The sequence below is a fragment of the Gymnodraco acuticeps genome, unplaced genomic scaffold (assembly GCF_902827175.1).
Source record: "Gymnodraco acuticeps unplaced genomic scaffold, fGymAcu1.1, whole genome shotgun sequence".
NCBI classification, from domain to species: Eukaryota; Metazoa; Chordata; class Actinopteri; order Perciformes; family Bathydraconidae; genus Gymnodraco; species Gymnodraco acuticeps.
The window spans coordinates 143,716-167,430 of record NW_022992122.1 but is presented as its reverse complement, the minus strand read 5'-3'; the positions used below and the strand labels follow the sequence as shown (position 1 = coordinate 167,430).

Below are 23,715 nucleotides of genomic sequence, written 5' to 3'. Positions count from 1 at the left end.
AGATCCTCCTTTTTTATTTTTAATACATTTTTTACCCAAAATCAGCACTTTAGAAACAGGAAGTGAAATAGAGGGATTTGAGGCATGGCTAGAATGATCTGTTTGGTATTTTGAGCAAAACACTTCATAGACATGTTTTTTATATATTTGTATATATCTGAGACCTCTGCTGTTGCCTACACACAGCGTGATAGGTGACCTTTAAAATGTAGGTTTGAGAAAACGGTAAAATCTCTTAAAGTCAGTGTTTTTGGGATTTAACATTTAAATTTCATTCATTATATCAGCAAAATATACTTTCAAAATTGAGCTCATTGTTTCCGTTAGAGTTCATAAGTTATTCTGATTGATGCTATTCAAAGGATTTCATTTGTTCTCATATTACGAAGTCATCATTACATTTTTTTATTTACAAAAACGTTTAGACTGCTTTCTTAATGTATAAAAGTCATAAAAAAAGCAATTGGCAATATTTGTTTTCATTAAAATGTCATTAATGTTGTTACCTAGCATGCTCCACCTGTATGGTTTAAACAATCAGTTAAATATGTAAAAACTGTTTATAATATTACTGTTGCAACTTTTAAGGCGTTTGTGAAGCTTCAGGAACATTTTGAATGAACAGTGTCGAGCTCTTTGTCTTCTCATAAACTGAAAGGCACACATTTGATCAAATAAAAACGCTCTATAAAACATATTTACAGTCAAAGATAAGAGGCACCAGCGGCTCCTGAGACCGAGAGGGTAAGATAGACGCAGCAGAAGCAGCTCTAACATTTGGAAATGCTTCATCATTCTTAAACTGAAAACACTGAAGGTGGATTATTTGCTCTGAATCTGAACTTGTCTTTGAACCCCAAGGCCTTAAATGTGAAGCAATACAAATAAACCTAAATCTGTTGAGAACAAAAACCAGCTTCATTCGCACAGATTAAGGCTGCGACAGACATTTGAAGGTTTTTGGAACGGTTAAAGACTCAACAACTTTCGGTTCCTATTGTTTTGACTTGAGTTTGACTTTCTGTACGGAAGCTCAGCAGGTCCAAACTTTGTGAGTGAAAGCTTGTTTTCAGCAGACGTTGAAAAGTGCAGTAACAGTTTTTATCAACATCAGAAACTGGTGTAGATATTCTCAGTGAAATGCTTAGTTATCAGTTGTATGGAAACAAAAATGTTATTTCTTTATGTATGTGGAGGCGTGTGGCGCAGTGGTCTAGTGCGTTGGTGTTCGGATCAGGGGGTCCCAGGTTCAAACCCCACTGCAGTCAGCATGTCGTTGTGTCCCTGAGACACTTCACCCCAAAGTGCTCCTGTGGGGATTGTCCACAGTGTTGAGAATGTAAGTCGCTTTGGATAAAAGCGTCTAACATGTGACATGTCATGTAATGATGAAATGTACAAGAAGGTTTCAGCAGCTAATTCCACTCCACTGTGTCTCTAAAGAGGTTTGTTTCAGATGTGGTGGTTGCTTCATTCCTCTTTGCATATGTAGGATTTTCCAGCTTGTATAAACTTTGAAATGTCTTTTTAAACTCAACTCCATGTTTTCATTCAGTCTGTGGATCCTCACTGAGTCTTATGTAATGTTTAACGGTTTAATCTTCCATTAAAAAACACTTTTGCTGTAGAAGTCATCAACGTCGGAAGTGTTCATCCTGAGGAAGCCATACATGTAAGTGCAACATGTCATTTAAACCCACCAGTGTCCACTTTTATTGAATATAATAACCTTGGCTAAGGGGAAGGAAAGGGATGTGACGTAGAGGCTCCATGAGGCGTGAAATAATAAATCCGGGCTCCATTTGAAGAATTGTTCTGTTCGGTCATAATGAAAGAAAAAAAGGAATCAAACGTAGAGAAGATGGTGGAGGATGGAGGGATGCTCCATGATGTCTTTTTTGGTGGTGGCTTTTTGGCAGTGACGAGCCGTGACTTTTATACCTAGGCTTTTTGACCCCCCACCCATTCCCTCGAAAAAAAAGAGTTATTACGTCACAGCGTATACTTCAGCGGAATATCAAAACAGCGGCCCGGGGTGCAAAAAGCATCAATGACAGCGACCCTCTAACACACAAAACAACACCTGTAGATAACCCAATCTGTGTTCTTTGAAATTGAAAAGGATATTGCATTGTGTTTGTTACTTTCGTTGCAGTTGTATGTCTTCAGTTCTAATTTGGCATGCTTTTATGTTGAAGGCGAGTTTACGCTGTTGACAGGAAGTTGTTGTTGCTATGGAAACAAGAAAAGCTTCACAGCGGGCGGAACTTGTCATAAAGTCCGCGATAATAAAACCCACCCATTTAGAGGGAAGATATCATTGGTAAAAAAAATATTTATATACAAAATATATATTAAAAAATAATAGTTTTTAATGTTTTTAAATATTATTTTGTAGAATATCTAGAGGGCCCTGACGGCTCGCCACTGCTTTTTGGTTTATTCCAGAAGATGGTATTTCATGATCTGCTGTTATTTGAGTCAAACATTGATCACACCTCAGGTCAAGGAAGTGACTTGGTGCTCAAAAAAGAAGTTGGTTTTCAATGATATGTCGTCAAACTATTTGCTGAAGGTCTTGCTCCGGCAGACATTTAAAAACAATATTCCTGCGAGTATCCTGAAGATCAGAGAGGTGGTTCTTCTCGAATTAATACAAGTAAAGACTCATCAGTGGCTGGGTCAAACCTTGGTCACACCTCCGGTCGAGGACTTGATGCTCGAGGCATGAAATGTCAGAATGGTAATTTGATGTTCATGAAAAAAGGATTCTCCATTTTGGGTTAATCCAGAAGTTGGTATTCCATGATCTGCTGTTTGTTGAGTCAAACTTCGGTCACTCCTCCAGTCAAAAACTTTAGGGGGGGGTTCGCCTTTTTTGGTTTATTCCAGAAGTTGGTTTTTAATGATATGTAGTCAAACTATTTGCTGAGGGTCTTGCCCTGGCAGATATTTAAAACAATGTTCCTGCGAGTATCCTGAAGATCAGAGAGATGGTTTCTTATCTAGTGAATGAAAGTAAAGACTCCTCAGTGGCTGAGCAGCCGGAGGCGAGCGAGCCAGCCTCCCAGCAGCGAGGTGGGCTTGGTGTTGGACAGCGGAGGAGGGGAAGAAGCAGCAGCAGCAGATGATGATGGGGGGGCGGAGGGCTTCTTGGACACCCCCTCCTGATAGGGGATGGTGGAGGAGTTGTGCAGGTTGGCGTTGATGAAGCACTGGCTGCCTCGGATGTGGTCGACGCCACGGACAGACGGGTGTCCTCGGTACGGCAGCGGGAAGCACGGCTCCTCCTCTGGGATGGAGCTGATCCCCTCGTTACTCAGGTACCGGTGCAGCACCTCCTTGTGACCTGTGGGGGGAGAGGGGGATGATGAGGGGGATGATGAGGGGGATGATGAGGGGGATGATGAGGGGGATGATGAGGGGGATGATGAGGGGGATGATGAGGGTTACAAGTCTGGAGAAAACGTTCCTTTTTGTGTGAGTGTCTCTAATGGGAAAGATAGCCTACTGTGTTGCCCTGTTGTGCTTATTGGTGTAATTTATTTAAACTGTTTCACAATGTGATCACAAATACAGTTTTAAAAGTTTGTTTAGACATCATGTTACTAAAAGCAGACCGACATAATTTATTTGAAGATTATTGTTTGAAAGATTAAGTCATGTGTAAATGACTCATAGACGTTACAGCTGCCGGCAGTTGAGTTAATTTTATTGTTAGCGGCAGTTTGAGCATCGTTCGAAAAAACTGTTAATGTGTCTTTGTTTAACCGCTCTGACTTCCATTAGCAGCCTGATATCACGCACAGTTCCTGAAGGTGAAATTGCTGAGGTTAATAATCTACGAGGGAAAAATCTGAGGCACGCAGCGGCGGTTTGTCCCGGCTGTTATTGAGACAGACAGGCGACACGTTACTGATAACGCTCAGATTACAGATTACAGGTGAGGCTCACCTTTCCTCCCCACAGGCCGGCAGGACGGCTCTCCTGAGGACGACTCCGCCGGCATGGAGACCGGACGAGGTTTACCTGTAGGAGCAGACAAGTTTAAATATGGTTCAAAACTAAGATATGTTTTAAAACTGGTGCCTGCTGTGTTCAGATGAATGTTTGATTTGTTCAATAAAAGAACGCTTTAATAGCTGAAAGCAGCAAAAAGCCAAAACTGAGTAACCTTTAAGAAAGTTATAAATATTCACCAAAATGATTTGCATGTTTATAAATCTGTAAGTGTGTGCATGTGTGTATGTCTGTGTGTGTGTGTGCGTGTGTGTACAGTATGTGTGTGTGTGTGCGTGTGTGTACAGTATGTGTGTGTGTGTGCGTATGTGTCTGTGTGTGTGTGCGTGTGTATGTGTCTGTGGGTGTGTCTGTGGGTGTGTGCGTGTCTGTGGGTGTGTCTGTGGGTGTGTGTGCGTGTCTGTGTGTGCGTGTGTGTGTGTGTGTGTCTGTCTGTGTGTGTGTGCGTCTGTGTGTGTGTGTGTATGTGTGTGTGCGTGCATGTGCGTGTGCGTGTGCTCACAGCGTGCAGATGATCTCTGTCTGAGGCTCACAGGGATTGGTTGGTTGTGTTCCGGCGGGCTGACGGTCGTCCGGTTATCTTCGGCGAACGTGAAGCGTCGCCTCACGTCTGCGTCCAGACACGAGTTGGGAGACTTCGGCCTCATTTTGACTCCCGAAGTCACGTTCATGTTCCCGTCTCTAACGAGGGAATCAGAGCGATTAACAGAACAGAACAGTTGAAAGAACATCTATAATAACGTGCAATTACGTATCTGCCACTACGTTCTTTTGCACTACGAAATACTGTTGATATTTACATTCATTATGTCACCGTCTGTTGCCTGTAGATATTTAATTGCTCTTTTTGCTCCACTGTTAGTGTACAGTTTTATTATTATGCTGCAGTGTTTATTCTATTTTTGTAACTCTGGCACGACATAAATAATAAATAAATAATAAATAAAGTCTTATCATAACATTCATCTGTCTGCAACTTACAAATTATGTATCTAATATAAGCAAGTCTTCCTAGTGGCCAAACGGTGGTACTACAACTCCTGTGTCAGTCAGTGACATCACTGGGCCCAAAATCATATATATATATATATATATATATATTGAAAAGAACATCCATAACATTAATCTGTTTGCAACTTACACCTTATTTATCTAATATATCATATTCCAATGACTTGTATAGACTCTCCTTGCACTATTTCTATTTTATTTGTATTTACTTGCTCTATTGTATCTGTTTTATTGTGTTGCAGGAGTCTGTGAACTCAGATTTTCATTCACATATCTACACTGTAGCTACGCATGACAATAAACGCCTTGAATCTTGAAAAAAGACGTTGAAGCTTCTGAAGTTTTGATAGTGGCCAAACGGTGGTACTACAACTCCTGTGTCAGTCCGTGACATCACTGGCCCAAAAATACTTCTTCCCATTGACTTACATTGGGAAAGAGACTGAGTACTTCTCCCACCTCTGGATAATACATATGGAAAAACACAGGAACAAACTCTATGAAATATAGTATATATATATATATATATATATATTCACATAACTACACTGTAGCTATGTACGAATGACAATAAAAGCCTTGAATCTTGAATAACGTGTATTATGATTCTGTGAGGTGTGTTTCTCACATCGGTGTGTAAGGCGCTGCAGGAGGAGGAGGGACGTACGTTTCAGGCTGTCGAGATCTGTAAAGACCCGGAGCTCCTTGAGAGGTCTGCAAACAAGAGAAACAGAAATATTAAAAGGTCCCCTATTAAACTGTTCTTCATCAATATATCACAGGTCTCAGATATATCCAGAGCCTGTCTCTGATTGGCTGAAACACCAAACAGATCATTGCAGCATTACCCATAATCCCCTCTGTTTCAGCCCTGTTTCCAAAGTGCTGATTCTCTGTCTGTTACTTTAGATGAAAATAAGGAGCCCCTCCCCACGCCCCTCTGAGAGAGATTTGGTTACAAAGAACTCAATGGAGCTCTAGGAGGAGATTCAGGTGATAAGGGGGGGGGGGGGGGGTTACCTTGGTTGCTGATTGGCTAACGGTTACACAAGCCAACACATCGTTATGACATCACAAAGTGGCCAAAATCTGATCAGCTCATTTTCAGACAGGTTTTTATAGAAATGGATCAAAAAGAGAGAGAATCTTTGTTCCTGAAACTTTCAGAGTCTCTTTCCACAGAGGAGACACATGTTGATGTAGAAGAGACATGAAGAAGAGGGGACACATGTTGATGTAGAAGAGACATGAAGAAGAGGGGACACATGTTGATGTAGAAGAGACATGAAGAAGAGGGGACACATGTTGATGTAGAAGAGACATGGAGAAGAGGGGACACATGTTGATGTAGAAGAGACATGAAGAAGAGGGGACACATGTTGATGTAGAAGAGACATGAAGAAGAGGGGACACATGTTGATGTAGAAGAGACATGGAGAAGAGGGGACACATGTTGATGTAGAAGAGACATGAGGAAGAGGGGACACATGTTGATGTAGAAGAGACATGAAGAAGAGGGGACACATGTTGATGTAGAAGAGACATGAAGAAGAGGGGACACATGTTGATGTAGAAGAGACATGAAGAAGAGGGGACACATGTTGATGTAGAAGAGACATGAAGAAGAGGGGACACATGTTGATGTAGAAGAGACATGAAGAAGAGGGGACACATGTTGATGTAGAAGAGACATGAAGAAGAGGGGACACATGTTGATGTAGAAGAGACATGGAGAAGAGGGGACACATGTTGATGTAGAAGAGACATGAAGAAGAGGGGACACATGTTGATGTAGAAGAGACATGAAGAAGAGGGGACACATGTTGATGTAGAAGAGACATGAAGAAGAGGGGACACATGTTGATGTAGAAGAGACATGAAGAAGAGGGGACACATGTTGATGTAGAAGAGACATGGAGAAAGGGGACACATGTTGATGTAGAAGAGACATGGAGAAGAGGGGACACATGTTGATGTAGAAGAGACATGAAGAAGAGGGGACACATGTTGATGTAGAAGAGACATGAAGAAGAGGGGACACATGTTGATGTAGAAGAGACATGAAGAAGAGGGGACACATGTTGATGTAGAAGAGACATGAAGAAGAGGGGACACATGTTGATGTAGAGGAGACATGAAGAAGAGGGGACACATGTTGATGTAGAAGAGACATGAAGAAGAGGGGACACATGTTGATGTAGAAGAGACATGAAGAAGAGGGGACACATGTTGATGTAGAAGAGACATGGAAGAAGAGGGACACATGTTGATGTAGAAGAGACATGAAGAAGAGGGGACACATGTTGATGTAGAAGAGACATGAAGAAGAGGGGACACATGTTGATGTAGAAGAGACATGAAGAAGAGGGGACACATGTTGATGTAGAAGAGACATGAAGAAGAGGGGACACATGTTGATGTAGAGAGACATGAAGAAGAGGGGACACATGTTGATGTAGAAGAGACATGAAGAAGAGGGGACACATGTTGATGTAGAATAGACATGAAGAAGAGGGGACACATGTTGATGTAGAAGAGACATGAAGAAGAGGGGAGGGGACACATGTTGATGTAGAAGAGACATGAAGAAGAGGGGACACATGTTGATGTAGAAGAGACATGAAGAAGAGGGGACACATGTTGATGTAGAAGAGACATGAAGAGAGGGGACACATGTTGATGTAGAAGAGGGGACACAGTGATTGTAGAAGAGAATGAAAAGAAGAGGGGACACTGTTGATGTAGAAAGAGGGGACACATGTTGATGAAGGAGAGACATGAAGAAGAGGGGACACATGTTGATGTAGAAAGAGACATGAGAAGAGGGGACACATGTTGATGTAGAAGAGACATGAAGAAGAGGGGACACATGTTGGATGTAGAAGAGACATGAAGAAGAGGGGACACATGTGTGACGTAGAAGACGACATGAAGAGAAAGGGGGACACATGTTGATGTAGAAGAGACATGAAGAAGAGGGGACACATGTTGATGTAGAAGAGACATGAAGAAGAGGGGACACATGTTGACGTAGAAAGAGACACACAGCAGACGAGGTAATGATTGATTTATGGGTGTTTATCATAAAACAACAGTAAGACGCAGGAGACGAGAAACCGCAGACGAAGCTCTTTCGTTTCCTTCCTCGCCTCTAAAAGATTCTGTATTTCTGTAAACACAGGAACTTCACTCAGCTCCTTTTCTGCTTCCTCTAAAGTGCCCTAACGTCCTGAGAACACGTCTGAAGGAGTTCAAGATGCAGAGAGGAACGAGTTCTGCTGATTTAAGATCCGTGCTGATCACCAGGAACACACTGCGTCCGTCCTGCTGTTACAAACACTCAGAAGCCCCAAAGCCCGGCAGCGGCTCAGTCGGTAGGGGCTTGGACTGGGAGCTGTAGGGTCGCCGGTTCAAGTCCCCGACCAGACCTAAATATTGAGTGTGGACTGCTACTTGGAGAGGTCCCAGTTCACCTCCTGCCCTGCCGTGGTGCCCTTGAGCAAGGCACCGGATAGTAGATTTCCAATGTTTTAATGTAATTGTTTGCCTGTCTGGCCATCGTGATCGGGCTCTTTGAAGATCCACAAATCCACGGTTTTCTTACATTTCTGATCGGATTGGCAAAAACTTCAGAATTTGTATCGACCGCCAATCAACTGTTTTCCCCCAAAAGTGGGCGGGGCCGCAATTTTCGCCCGGAAGTGACGCAGGTGTCACTCATCTGTACCACTTTTTAAAATGATTCAACAGTGAAAACCACGATAAAGTAGGTGGTCGAGTATAAGTACAGGGAGACGTACTGCAAGCGTTGATTCAAGATGACTTCTGTCCTGAATGGTGTGACGGACAGTGAGGTAAAGACAGACTGACTTCAGGTCTGTTTTGAAAGCGCAGATTAGAAACAGTGGAGAGGAATCTCAGAGTCCTATCTTCCCTAAACACACACATCCTGGACTCCTGTCAACACGAAGCCCTGAAGGCCACGTTGAGTGAGTCACCTTTCGAAGATGTCTGACACGACGTTCGGACTGTTTCCTGTCTGTTATTATTTCCAGGATGCATTGTTCCCACACACCTCAGTGGCTGCTGTGTTTAACGCTCGCTCACAAACAGAAAAGCTTCGATGACAGCAGGAGAAAGCAGCAGAGAGGAGCTGTATTTACCCAGAAGTCACCACGGCCAACAGCTGCTGGTTGTTTTTGTTTATTTCCTCAGTAAAACACTCTGCAGGGGATTTGTTAAGCTGCTTTAATAATATTGTGGTCATTTTGGGGGGCAGATCTTCACAACAAGCGATCCATCACACTCAGGTTAGGCATACAGCTGCCTTTATACACAGAGCAATATAAGCATTCACGATCTGTGTCCAGTGTTTTATTCTTTCACTGTATTCTCTTGTCCTGCTGCCATTTCTTTCTGTAATAGCCATTGTTTGGGATTCAGATGAATATAAAGAGGTCACAGCCCAAGTTCTGGTGATTGTGTTTGGATAGAATATAACAATTAATGAATACATTAATTAATAAATAAAGAGAGAAAGAAAGGATCAAAGATGTACAGGTTGCATGTCTGTCTGTGGTGCATTCAAGTGCAGCTGAGAAACAAATGGACATTTTAGCTCCTTACAGACACTACAGCAGCGGTTCCCCACCTGTTTCAACAAAAACCCACATAACCAATAAGGAGGCTAAATCAAGTTCTCAGAGTACTTTGTATTTTAATTAGTTGGAGCTGCCATCAGTAACAAACAGACAAGAGAAACTAAAAAGTGAGGGGCTGTCTGCAAGAGGAAAATTAATCATTCATTAATAATAGCTATCCATTTTTTAACAGTTCAGTTGAATACTCGATTCTGATTAGTCAATTCAGAACATGTGACACGTTGTTAATCCAGTATTCTATAACACATAGGTGTGAGCAAGCTCTCTGATTGGTCAATAGGCGTGTTTGATTCCACGATCAAAGAACGGTCAAATAGAACGTGCCTTTTCACAACAAGTCAGTATCCCTCCGCGTCTGAGAAAAACGGTATACCCTTGGAACTGGAACAAGAAAGCAGCGGAGAAGTAACGGGGCAGAAACCCTCCTTTTTACGTTACGAAACAAACTTCCAAACATAATATGGAAACATTTAAGATTAACTTCAACCTCCGGGGGGGGGGGGTCTTACTGTGGAGGACTGGATTGAGGAGTGCCTAGAAAAAAAAGCACCTAAACGACAACATGCGTGAAGAGCAGGTAGACCAACTGGAAAAGTACCACCATTCAAAAGCTAACTGCAAACTGGAACAAGAAAGCAGCGGAGAAGTAGTGGTTTCCATAGCGACACACAGCCGTTACATCGTTACATTGTCTCTCGTTGGAAAATCGTTAGCTAAAAATGTCAGATTTTATAGTTATCATCTGGACAACAGACAAATGTGGAGCAACGCGCTTTTTGCCGGTCCGGGACACGCCAAACGGCCACTGGAGGAAAGCTCTTCCGTGAACACCACAGCACCAACTGCACAAAAGTCTGGCATGGAGTTCATGAGTTGTTTCAAAAAGTGCACGTTTAATGGCAGCATGAACATCCACCTTCATTCTGAAGCCAAAATGTTAAATATGTAAATAAATAAATAAATAGCCTAATTCAAGAATTGTTGTCAATAAATTGTTTTCAATAAATTGGTTAATAATTAATTATTTACTATAATTATATCAATAACTGTAAGCGGGGAAGCAGGAGTGTTCGATTGATCGGCTCTCGTTACCAAGGGAACTACTTTATAGGAACTACTTTCTGACGGAGATTAACTCAAGCAGAAAGTGAAGGTTTGGGAGCAAATTAGCACATTATGAAATTATTTTACGATATTGTTGATTACAATGATAGTTTGTGTTATAGAATCGCAATCATACACTTGAGGCCGTTCTTTAACGTCATTATTGGTACTGTCGTACCAATAATGACGTTAAAGAACGGCCTCTCGTGTATGATTGCTTAAGAACAGACCGCTGTCAAGGACTGTAATGACCGTTGCTAAGGACTGTAATGACCGTTGCTAAGGACTGTAAATGCCTTTGTCTGAATGTCTTTCATTTTTGTAAAGCACCTTGAATTGCCTGTTGCTGAAAGGTGCTATATAAATAAACTTGCCTTGCCTTGCTAAGGACTGTAATGACTGTTGCTAAGGAGGATCAAGAAAGAAATCTTAATAATGAAATGTTTCCACACAAATCATAATGTTTTGCAAATGATTTGATGGCCCACTAGGGGGGGGAACCGCTGCACTCCAAAAAAGCACAGGTGTGGGGGGGGCTCACCTGTACGAGCGGCGGCCTCCAGCGCAGGTTTTTCAGCGGAGCGGGGGCGAAACCTCCCGATGACCCTGAAGGCCTCTTCTTCAGCAGCAGCACCACACCTGACTCCGCCCTCAAAGCCTCCACCAGCGGCTTCAGCTGCCAGCCCACCTGGAGAGAGACGGTACAAGCACACACATCGAGTAGAAGTACAGATACTCGTGTTTAAAAATACTCTGGTGAAAGTAGAAGTACTGACTAAACTTCTTAGTAAAAGTAAAGAAGTATGGCCTTTGAAATGTACTTAAAGGTAGGGTAGGTAAGAATGGAGAAACCAGACTTCCTTACAGAGCCCCTCCTCCAACACACAGGAACGCGCACATGACCAATGAGGGCACGAGATCAGTTTGTGCCCAGATGGAAGGCTGACAGGCAGGTAGGCCATCCAGTTACTTTAGCCGGCTCAGATGATTGGTCGAGCTTTTTACAGCGCCACGGCTTCCACAGATGAAATGTTTTATGTATTTATTGTCAAAGCATTTCATGCTATCGGGATGTTAAGTGCATTCCATGGAATATAACAAGTGTTTCTGAAGTGAATTACCTACCCCACCTTTAAGTAAAAAGTACCCATAACTAGCAGCTGTTTTAAAGAGTACCTGACCTCCCTTTATATTAATAGAACAATAATGTCATTGTTAGCTAATGAATGTTTCCATGCTGAACAACGGCAACATGACAACGTTTCCATTGGTCCCTCTTCTTTAGAGAAGACCAGGAAATGATGGATACACGGATCGTGTTCAAATCAATAGGCACGCAATGACTCTAAAGAATAATGATCACGCATCAAACACACATTCAGACTAAAGGAACCAGCTGTTTGGAAAATGAGAGAAGTAGAAAGTACAAGTATTTGTGTTCAACATGAGAGAAGTAGAAAGTACAGGTATTTGAGTTCAACATGTAAGAAGTAGAAAGTACAGGTATTTGAGTTCAACATGTAAGAAGTAGAAAGTACAGGTATTTGTGTTCAACATGTAAGAAGTAGAAAGTACAGGTATTTGAGTTCAACATGTGAGAAGTAGAAAGTACAGGTATTTGAGTTCAACATGTAAGAAGTAGAAAGTACAGGTATTTGTGTTCAACATGTAAGAAGTAGAAAGTACAGGTATTTGAGTTCAACATGTGAGAAGTAGAAAGTACAGGTATTTGAGTTCAACATGTGAGAAGTAGAAAGTACAGGTATTTGAGTTCAACATGTAAGAAGTAGAAAGTACAGGTATTTGAGTTCAACCTGTAAGAAGTAGAAAGTACAGGTATTTGTGTTCAACATGTAAGAAGTAGAAAGTACAGGTATTTGAGTTCAACATGTAAGAAGTAGAAAGTACAGGTATTTGAGTTCAACATGTAAGAAGTAGAAAGTACAGGTATTTGAGTTCAACATGTAAGAAGTAGAAAGTACAGGTATTTGAGTTCAACATGTAAGAAGTAGAAAGTACAGGTATTTGAGTTCAACATGTGAGAAGTAGAAAGTACAGGTATTTGAGTTCAACATGTGAGAAGTAGAAAGTACAGGTATTTGAGTTCAACATGTAAGAAGTAGAAAGTACAGGTATTTGTGTTCAACATGTAAGAAGTAGAAAGTACAGGTATTTGAGTTCAACATGTAAGAAGTAGAAAGTACAGGTATTTGTGTTCAACATGTAAGAAGTAGAAAGTACAGGTATTTGAGTTCAACATGTGAGAAGTAGAAAGTACAGGTATTTGAGTTCAACATGTGAGAAGTAGAAAGTACAGGTATTTGTGTTCAACATGTAAGAAGTAGAAAGTACAGGTATTTGTGTTCAACATGTAAGAAGTAGAAAGTACAGGTATTTGAGTTCAACATGTAAGAAGTAGAAAGTACAGGTATTTGTGTTCAACATGTGAGAAGTAGAAAGTACAGGTATTTGTGTTCAACATGTGAGAAGTAGAAAGTACAGGTATTTGGGTTCAACATGTAAGAAGTAGAAAGTACAGGTATTTGTGTTCAACATGTAAGAAGTAGAAAGTACAGGTATTTGAGTTCAACATGTAAGAAGTAGAAAGTACAGGTATTTGGGTTCAACATGTGAGAAGTAGAAAGTACAGGTATTTGTGTTCAAAATGAGAGAAGTAGAAAGTACAGGTATTTGTGTTCAACATGTAAGAAGTAGAAAGTACAGGTATTTGAGTTCAACATGTGAGAAGTAGAAAGTACAGGTATTTGAGTTCAACATGTGAGAAGTAGAAAGTACAGGTATTTGTGTTCAACATGTAAGAAGTAGAAAGTACAGGTATTTGTGTTCAACATGTAAGAAGTAGAAAGTACAGGTATTTGTGTTCAACATGTAAGAAGTAGAAAGTACAGGTATTTGTGTTCAACATGTAAGAAGTAGAAAGTACAGGTATTTGTGTTCAACATGTAAGAAGTAGAAAGTACAGGTATTTGTGTTCAACATGTGAGAAGTAGAAAGTACAGGTATTTGGGTTCAACATGTAAGAAGTAGAAAGTACAGGTATTTGTGTTCAACATGTGAGAAGTAGAAAGTACAGGTATTTGTGTTCAACATGTAAGAAGTAGAAAGTACAGGTATTTGGGTTCAACATGTATGAAGTAGAAAGTACAGGTATTTGAGTTCAACATGTAAGAAGTAGAAAGTACAGGTATTTGTGTTCAACATGTAAGAAGTAGAAAGTACAGGTATTTGTGTTCAACATGTGAGAAGTAGAAAGTACAGGTATTTGGGTTCAACATGTAAGAAGTAGAAAGTACAGGTATTTGAGTTCAACATGTAAGAAGTAGAAAGTACAGGTATTTGTGTTCAACATGTGAGAAGTAGAAAGTACAGGTATTTGAGTTCAACATGTGAGAAGTAGAAAGTACAGGTATTTGGGTTCAACATGTGAGAAGTAGAAAGTACAGGTATTTGAGTTCAACATGTAAGAAGTAGAAAGTACAGGTATTTGAGTTCAAAGTGTAAGAAGTAGAAAGTACAGGTATTTGGGTTCAACATGTAAGAAGTAGAAAGTACAGGTATTTGTGTTCAACATGTAAGAAGTAGAAAGTACAGGTATTTGTGTTCAACATGTGAGAAGTAGAAAGTACAGGTCTTTGTGTTCAACATGTAAGAAGTAGAAAGTACAGGTATTTGTGTTCAACATGTGAGAAGTAGAAAGTACAGGTATTTGGGTTCAACATGTAAGAAGTAGAAAGTACAGGTATTTGTGTTCAACATGTGAGAAGTAGAAAGTACAGGTATTTGTGTTCAACATGTAAGAAGTAGAAAGTACAGGTATTTGGGTTCAACATGTAAGAAGTAGAAAGTACAGGTATTTGAGTTCAACATGTAAGAAGTAGAAAGTACAGGTATTTGTGTTCAACATGTAAGAAGTAGAAAGTACAGGTATTTGTGTTCAACATGTAAGAAGTAGAAAGTACAGGTATTTGGGTTCAACATGTGAGAAGTAGAAAGTACAGGTATTTGGGTTCAACATGTAAGAAGTAGAAAGTACAGGTATTTGAGTTCAACATGTAAGAAGTAGAAAGTACAGGTATTTGAGTTCAACATGTAAGAAGTAGAAAGTACAGGTATTTGTGTTCAACATGTAAGAAGTAGAAAGTACAGGTATTTGGGTTCAACATGTAAGAAGTAGAAAGTACAGGTATTTGTGTTCAACATGTAAGAAGTAGAAAGTACAGGTATTTGAGTTCAACATGTAAGAAGTAGAAAGTACAGGTATTTGAGTTCAACATGTAAGAAGTAGAAAGTACAGGTATTTGGGTTCAAAGTGTAAGAAGTAGAAAGTACAGGTATTTGGGTTCAACATGTAAGAAGTCAAAGTAGAAAAATGTACTTGAGTACAGGAACAAAATATTTGTACTCCACTACTCTGCACCTGGACCAATCACAGAGCAGAACACTGAGCTGCACTGAACACTTACAACTTTAAATGTATTTCTTAAAGTCCGGTATGGTCACAAAATGTTTTTATCGATCAAAATAAAACATCAAATATTACATATAAAGGATAAGGGATCATTTGCTTTCTTAATAGCTGTCAAAAGGTTAAGAAATTCTTACTCTCACTTGTTCACCTATTAGAAAAACTGAAGTTGCCAATCAAGGAATAAGCATATTTAAAGAAGGGGTTTGTTTTGATGGAAAAGTGACTTAAATTTATATTTGTTTTCGACAATATATTTAAAAAAATCACTGTTAAAAAGACACACAGACAACAAAGCACACAGTCAGAATCAAAAGGAAAAACGGCTTAAAATGTCATCCTCATAATTATATCTTATGAGACATTTGCACTTGGAAATGTAGTTATTTCTAAGTGTCCTTTGACCACCAAAGTCTAATTCAGGGGTGTCAAACTCAAGGCCCGGGGGCCAAATCCGGCCCGTGACTTCATTTCATGTGGCCCCACAAGAGCTCTGAAAGAATATAATATGTTTATTATACGGTTACAGGCCGCTTTACAGAAGCACGTTGCCCATAAACTACATGTCCCACAATGCATCTCAAATTTGACTTTTTTTTTTAAATCAGAATTTGACAGTTTTTTTCTTGAAAATATGAATTTCTTCTCAGAATTAGATTTTGTTTTCAAAACGTTACTTTTTCCCCCCAAATTTCACTTATTTTTTTTCCAGAATTTGGCTTTTCTTTTTAAATCATTTTGTGACATTCTCCCCGAAGAGACTTGCAATTATTTGCCCTAGACTTCTGCTTTCAGACGTAGTTAATGATGAAGTTATTACCCTATCCGGTAATAATCCAATGCAGAAGCAATAATGTAAAATAATACATTATTTTATATATATTAAATATTCATATAGTCTTAAAGTTACAACCGGCCCTTTGAGTGCAACCATAATTCCAATGTGGCCCGCGATGAAATTGAGTTTGACCCCCCTGGTCTAATTGGACAATGGAGCCAAATATGATATAATCATTTCCAGTTATTCTTGAGATATCAAATAGGACAGACATACGGTAAATACTACAGTCAGAAAGGTATCAGAGTGAAGATAGGGTCAGTAATCATGTTCATAATAACAAAGCTAAAGGAGTTTTTTCTCACCACTGTCTGTCTGTTGACCTGAACCACTTCATCTCCAGCATGAATCCTCTGGGTCTTATCTGCAGGAGACTGAGAGGCAGAATCACAGTTATACTCTCGTTAGAAGGTGAATTAAAGAGATTAATTATCTACGTCTCCTCTCTCACGTTCTCTGTAGTTCCTGTGATGACGTGCAGCCCGTCGTAGGTGGACTTGATGTAGATACCCTGAAAGAGAATGTAAATGTGAATCTTGTCCATAAATAACTCCCCGTGGTTTCTCTCGATTCCTCCCTGCAGTGGTGGTTTCTCTGCTTGGGTCTACATCTGGATCTGTTTTGGACTCGGTGCTGATTGTGGTTCACGGTGCAGCTCTAAAGGACCGGTTAGCGTTTTCTCGGAGGAAGTTGGGGTTAAACTGTGGGATTTGGCTGTGAATAAAGATGTCTGCACGGTCTGTCTTTTGATGTATTGCTCACCAGTCCCTCCCCAGGCTTGACGTTGGGGATGTGAACCTCCTCCAGGCAGGACTGGTCGCTCTTCGAGGGGTCAGAGGTCGCCTGAGCCGTCTTCTCACACACGCCGTTCAGAGCGCGAGACTGAAACACACAATAGAAAAATAAATTCACAAAATAAAATGTAGTTACACACAGAGCTGAGAGGATTGGATGATCATTAAGGACAGACATGGGGTCCTTTATTACTAACTGCATGTCGTTATAGCTATATGTATAATGTGCATTTCTATATTTACGTCATATTATATTGATTGATCTTTATAACCCAGTCAACAAAACCAATGGGTAACAATTAATTGAGGTCATTTTCTAGAGTAAAAAATCAACATTTAAGATTGTTTCTTAAATTAATACATATTATTAAAAACAGTATTATATCAAATATGCCATTTTTCTTGGTCCTCTGTTAACGTAATACTTGTTTGATTAGCATAACTAACGACTTTAAGAAATATGAGCCTTTGACACACTTTCTTGCTATGTTTTTAAATATTTAATTGATTATTTGCTGCACTAAAGTACGTAATATGACATTATCTGAATAAGAAAAAAAAAATAACAGACATGAAATTGTACATATTATTATATTAGATATATGTTTAATGTAATCTCATTATATATTGCAATACTTGGCATTTAACTGGATCCTCATTGTGGTGGGAAAATACATTTCTTCCAATGAAAATATGATGTTTTATCATCCGTTCATTTTCACTTCTCATTTGACTGGATCTCTTCCCACTAAGCAAGTTTCACATCCTCAGGAAGGAGCCATTAAACACTCCTTAAAAAGTGTAGTATTAAACCACACAGATGCGTTTCTATTTCCTGTGATGGCGAGCATCTGGTTTAAAACGCTGAATCACAACCTGCTGTGGCGCTAAAGCCGTCTGTCCCTGACCTCTCCGTGGAATACGGAACCCTCGAGTCAGAGCAGCGTCACTTCAATGATGCAGCATTTACTTATTGTCTAAGGAAAAAACGTGCACATTTCCAAAAGAAAAACTCGAATATTCTTGGAAATTAAAGTCTTAAATGTAAGGGAAACAACTCCAATATATTCTTCGTGATTAAAGTGATACATTTATGAGACATTTCTGATATTAAAGCAGTAAAATGACAAGAGAAAAACTATAATATTCTCTAACTTAAAGGTCACCTATCATGCTATCTTTAGGCAATAGCATAGGTCTCAGATATATACAAATATATATAAAACATGTCTATGAAGTGTTTTACTCAAAACACCAAACAGATCATTCTAGCCATGCCTCATATCCCTCTATTACACTTCCTGTTTCTAAAGTGCTGATTCTGGTATAAAGCTTTAAAGAGGAGGGGTCTGAGCTCATGCGGGACCCGGCAGCTACTGTCTAAACTAAATGCTGCCGTGATGAAACGCCATATCATGGATTATCAAGGATTCTCTCTGAAACAGTCTGGAGCTCAAAGGCTTTCTCTCTTGCCGGTTATACCACAAGGTGAGTTCCTTTTTACTTCCTGCTTCTTCACACACATGCTCTCCAGTACAGGTTAGCTCTGAGTGTTAGCCATGCTAATGTAAACACCGACCACATTACATCCAAACAGTCGGGCAATGTTTCTGATAGCAACGTTTCTGATTGGCCCGTGGGTCCACATTTCAGATATTACGTCATATCGGACGCAAATCTGGATCAGCTCCGTTGTTCCCCGTTTTTAGAGATTTGGGTACGGAGGAAAAGAGAGAGGGTTTTATTTCCTGACGCTGCGTGAGTTCCCTGACACACCGGGGACACATGTTGATGTATAAAAGACATCAAACAGTGCATTTTGCATAATAGGTCTCCTTTAAAGCATTATATTTTCAAGACAAAAACTCACTTATTCCAGAGGTCATGGGAAACATTGAGGTGATGAAGAAAACGCAAACCTGCAGGAAATTACAAGTAAACCAAAACAACATGCCCCCCCCAGGAGGGCTCCGTCACGCTCCCTTTGAACATGTTGGTGAGTTCAGCTGCTTGTTTATAAGTTACTGGGCATGTAACGGACAAACATGTAAAACTACATGTTTTTTGAACGTTTTTAACCACACTGAGCGGGGGGGGGGGGGGGGGGGGGGGGGGGGGGGGGGGGGGGGGGGTTTGTTCACAGGCTTTTATCTAGCTTTGCAGTGTTTCCCTTTCTGTCACCTGGACAAACAACGTGAACAAAAGCCCTTCACTGAGCCTCCGTATGTGTCTCTGCTGAAAGAGCCTGTGACGCTGTTAGTGGTAGGAGAAGTATTCAATCATGTACTGCACTAAAAGTACTTTTAAGACGCTGTGAAAAAACTCCAGTAACATTAAAAGTCCTGCTAAAGTATGTATGAGCGAAACGTAACAAAAGTATTGACTGTGCAGTAAACTGTTCCGTATTTAAAGTTCCCGATCTTGTAGACTGGTTTATCTTTTTTCATATGTTATATTTTTTAACAATTTATATATTCCACTAAGGATTAGATTACCATTTGTTATACTGATGAAGAATGAACGGTACCACTTTACAATAAGTCTACCCTTACAAAGGATTCATAAAGGAATTATGAATTAGGTTGTAAACACTTTATTAATCATTAAGAACCATTTATAAACCAGTTCTAACATAGTTTCCATACATCAACACAGGCTGACTATTTGGCAAGATGACCTTACATTGGCTACTCAGCGAGAATCAACTCAGTGAACAACAGATACCAAGGATGCTGGCTGATGAAGGAGACGAAGTAAGCTAGGTAGCCAATATAAGGTTTAGCAGTACAGATACATGTGGGCTCACTATTTGGCAAGCAACCGGTCACAGTTGCCCTGTTTATCTTCTCCCGCTTATCCGTGGTCGGGTCTCGGGGGTAGCAGTTCCAGCAGAGAGCCCCAAACTTTCCTTTCCCTGGCGACATCAACCAGCTCTGACTGGGGGATCCCAAGGCGCTCCCAGGCCAGCGAAGAGATATAATCCCTCCACCTGGTCCTAGGTCTACCCCTTGGTCTCTTCCCAGCTGGACGTGCCTGGAACACCTCCCTAGGGAGGCGCCCAGGTGGCATCCTAACTAGGTGCCCGAACCACCTCAACTGGCTCCTTTCGACGCGAAGGAGGAGCGGCTCAACTCCGAGTCCCTCCCGGATGACCGAACTTCTCACCTTATCCCTAAGGGAGATGCCAGCCACCCTGCGGAGAAAACCCATCTCGGCCGCTTGTATCCGCGATCTCGTTCTTTCGGTCATGACCCATCCTTCATGACCATAGGTGAGGGTAGGAAGGGAAATGGCCCGGTAGACAGAGAGCTTTGCCTTCTGGCTCAGCTCTCTTTTCGTCACAACGGTGCGGTAAAGCGACTGCAGTACCGCTCCCGCTGCTCCGATTCTCCGGCCCATCTCACGCTCCATTGTTCCCTCACTCGAGAACAAGACCCCGAGATACTTGAACTCCTTCACTTGGGGTGAGGTAAAGTGTTCACAACCTAATTAATAAATTAATTACAAATTATTCGTAAACCCTTTATAAGGCTAGTCTTATTGTAAAGTGGTACCGTATTCATTTAGTTTTTTTCCCTTTTTGTGTCAGTAAACTCTGTAACTCTGTGATGTGATATGTATATGATATGAATGACAAAGGTTGTATGTGATGTTGTTAAATTCAATAAAAACATTTAAATAGAATTGTATACTTGTTTTTTGTCCCATTTTTAACTATTTTAGATACTGTTTGGCAGATGAATCTACGGCAATGCATCGTATTTTATAAGCTTTGTGGAAATCACTGCTGCAGCAGAATATTCATCAGGAGCCAGGAAGTCGTTGTTAACACAGTGCAAAGTTAAACACTCTGATTAGAGGAGGGTCAGGGGGTCATGAGGTCACGTTAGAAACTGATATTCAGGAAAGTGATTCAACATCAGCTGATTTAGGATTCTGGGAACAACAGGGTGACCAACAGGAAGTGTTATCTAAGACAGGAAGTGGACGGTCCTGAGCTGAACAAACAAACCTGCAGGTCGGGACACTGGGTACAGGACAGGAAAAGGAAGTGTGTGTGTGTGTGTGTGTGTGTGTGTGTGTGTGTGTGTGTGTGTGTGTGTGTGTGTGTGTGTGTGTGTGTGTGTGTGTGTGTGTGTGTGTGTTTCTGAACTGCATCTCTAAACATCCAAACTAGAGGAAAAGGCGAGGCGTTACTCACCACTTCCAGAATCTTCTCCTCGATCTCATAAACAGTGCAGTTCTGTAATTAAAGAGACACACAGACTGTTGGACGTCACACTGCAAAAAACGTTTAAAAATGAACAGCTGCATTTTCATCACAAACTAGTTAGAGACTCTTCACGAGAAATAACGATGTACTAACTAGTTTCAGTTTAGATAGAGGAAGAAGAAAAAAGTCAAATAATAGAAGATAGGATCTGGATTTTGTGCTTTTATTTTGAAGAGGTATAGAAACAGATGATACGCAGCAAATCATTTAAGACAGTTACTTATTATTATCATGTGAAGAGGTTTTATTCTGCGTCAGAATCATGTTTAGAACGATAATGTAGGCAGATAACATTTAAGAGTTATTGTGAGGTCTTTACTCAAAGGCTCTTCGGACGGATAGTAAAGATTTTAAACATGTTTCCCAACTCGCATTTATTTTCAGAAGGGGCAGAAGTGACGCATTTAGAAAACTCCTGAACGCTCCTCCAGACACTGATCATGTAGATTTATAGACCTGTGTAGAAGTCCTCAGAACAAGAAACCTGTAAAGACAATGCCTTCTCGATGTAGACGTTTTGAAATAAGGCCTTTTGGATTTGTTGAAACATCTTCAAGGATTTATCTTCGATGCAATGTGACTCATATGTCCTGATGACGGCCTTCTTACACCTGCTCTCTGGGCGAATTGAAAGTAGCTCTTGCCTGAGATCTCATGCTGTGGTTTTATTAAATGTCCCAAGTGCTAGGACTGACTTAGGGAAGAAAGCGTTTAGATGCGCAGCTCCTCTCACTTGGAACAGTCTGCAAAAGGAATGGAAGCTGAGCAGTTTGGTTCCACTGCATGTTTTTAAAGCTCGGATAGATGCTATCCAATCGGAAACTGTTGGAACCTGTAAATGTCCCTAGCTATGTAAACTGTAGTCGCTGTAACTATGCTGTGTGATGTCCTTTTGGTTTTCTGTTGTTTATATGTCTTCATGTGGAACCTACTGATCTCAATGGGATTCACCTGTTTAAATAAAGGTTTGAAATGAAAGCCTTCACGAGGGACACAGACTAGCTGCAGGTTTCAGGACTTTACTTATTATAAAGCTTTATATTCTGTAGCTTTAGGGGGAAACAAGGAACACATTGAAAACAATAACTCGATTTTAGGAGGAATTTAAAGAGAATAATGGGAACATTAAAGTCAGAGTATCGAGAGACACGTGTATGTTCATGGGGAAATAAGAACAGTAACACCAGCCTCGTCCTTTAATAAAGCTTCTTTTGAACTGCAGAGATGTGCTACATCACAAACAAAATACAGAAGAAGACCAGAAACACGTTTGGTTTGTTTCAAAAAAGGCAGAATTGCAACCCCGTCATATCAAATGAGAGCGTTTGGCTTTTCCGTCTGTGTGAAGAAGAACTGAGCGTGGGTAAACAGAGAGGGAAGAGAATCAGCGGGAAAACAAATATTTGAGCAAAGACAGCCTACAGGAGAGTGAAACCAGAGGGAGGGACCCTGAACGCCTCAGAGAGGATTCCTCCTGCGGTGGTGACACGATGACAGGATGATTGCACGCCTCAGCGCTGCAGAGACACTGCAGAGACACTGCCGTCACACACAGGGAGGTGACAGGAGATATCCAGCATGCATCCTCAGAAACTAACCACTACCTACTTTAAACCACTCCACCTGTCTCACCATGAATGTCTCGTTAAAGATGTTGCCATTCGCAGACTTGTGTTGTCAAAGATATTGATTTGAAATGGTTTCAACCATGGATGTTTAATAAGAACTGGACACAGCGTGGGAGGCGGGGTCTCGTTCGTTCCTATGAGAGCTGCTCATTGAAGCGCATGAAGACAAAATGGCCCAACTTTTGAGAGAGCGAAACGTCACAGATTACCCATCATGCCTAGCTGTCAGAGCAGAAGAACCCGTATGTGCGCTCACAGAGCATGCGCAGTTGAGTTGCCCCTTAAGCCCCGCCCCCCGAGCTCCCACTCTCAGATGCGCGCTCATAATGCCGAGGAAAATAACTCAGAATAACGTTATTAGCACATTTTACAACTTGAGGACCGAATGTTTTAGGGCTATACAAGTGTTCATACTGGGTAGTTTAATTGGTTAAAAAAAATTATCCAACGATTTACAGACGTCTCTTTCCCAATGTTAGTCAATGGGAAAAAGTCTTTCCGGGCCCAGGGACGTCACGGAAGTTGTAGTACCGCCGTTTGGACACAACGAATATTTTCCTCAGAGTCCGGCGCACTTCCTGGGGGCTTGGGTTCAACACCTCTTTCCTGCACTTTGGATGCTCTGAGTTTCTTTGTAAACAAACACTTGTTGCAGACGCTCTGCAGCTGGCCCTCTTTAACGAGCGTCACTAAACACACGAATGATTATATTCACCCGAACCCGTCGTCTGTGTTCGTTCTTGTAATGCATTGCCTTTTACACGTGTGAAAGTCTGTGGACATGTGCACGACCTGAAGAGCCATATTGTTTTTTCAATAATGTATATTTGAAAATGATACTTGATATATCTTTTGACAAATATATATAATACAATATAAACAAATATAATAAATCAAATA

General features: G+C 40.8%; 1 protein-coding gene across 1 annotated transcript in view; it reads right to left on the bottom strand.

Annotated features, from left to right (window-relative positions):
- The window catches only part of cnksr3 (cnksr family member 3), a 65,472-nt gene that overhangs the window by 13,402 nt on the left and 28,355 nt on the right, over nucleotides 1–23,715 (bottom strand). The window contains exons 5-13 of the mRNA XM_034203182.1: nucleotides 21,116–21,157; nucleotides 16,883–17,002; nucleotides 16,572–16,631; nucleotides 16,426–16,494; nucleotides 11,338–11,484; nucleotides 5,660–5,745; nucleotides 4,523–4,701; nucleotides 3,955–4,029; nucleotides 3,038–3,349 (exon numbers count right to left, since the gene is read on the bottom strand). Of these exons, the coding sequence (XP_034059073.1) occupies nucleotides 3,038–3,349; nucleotides 3,955–4,029; nucleotides 4,523–4,701; nucleotides 5,660–5,745; nucleotides 11,338–11,484; nucleotides 16,426–16,494; nucleotides 16,572–16,631; nucleotides 16,883–17,002; nucleotides 21,116–21,157 (1,090 nt within the window). The remainder of the gene's footprint in view (nucleotides 1–3,037; nucleotides 3,350–3,954; nucleotides 4,030–4,522; nucleotides 4,702–5,659; nucleotides 5,746–11,337; nucleotides 11,485–16,425; nucleotides 16,495–16,571; nucleotides 16,632–16,882; nucleotides 17,003–21,115; nucleotides 21,158–23,715) is intronic.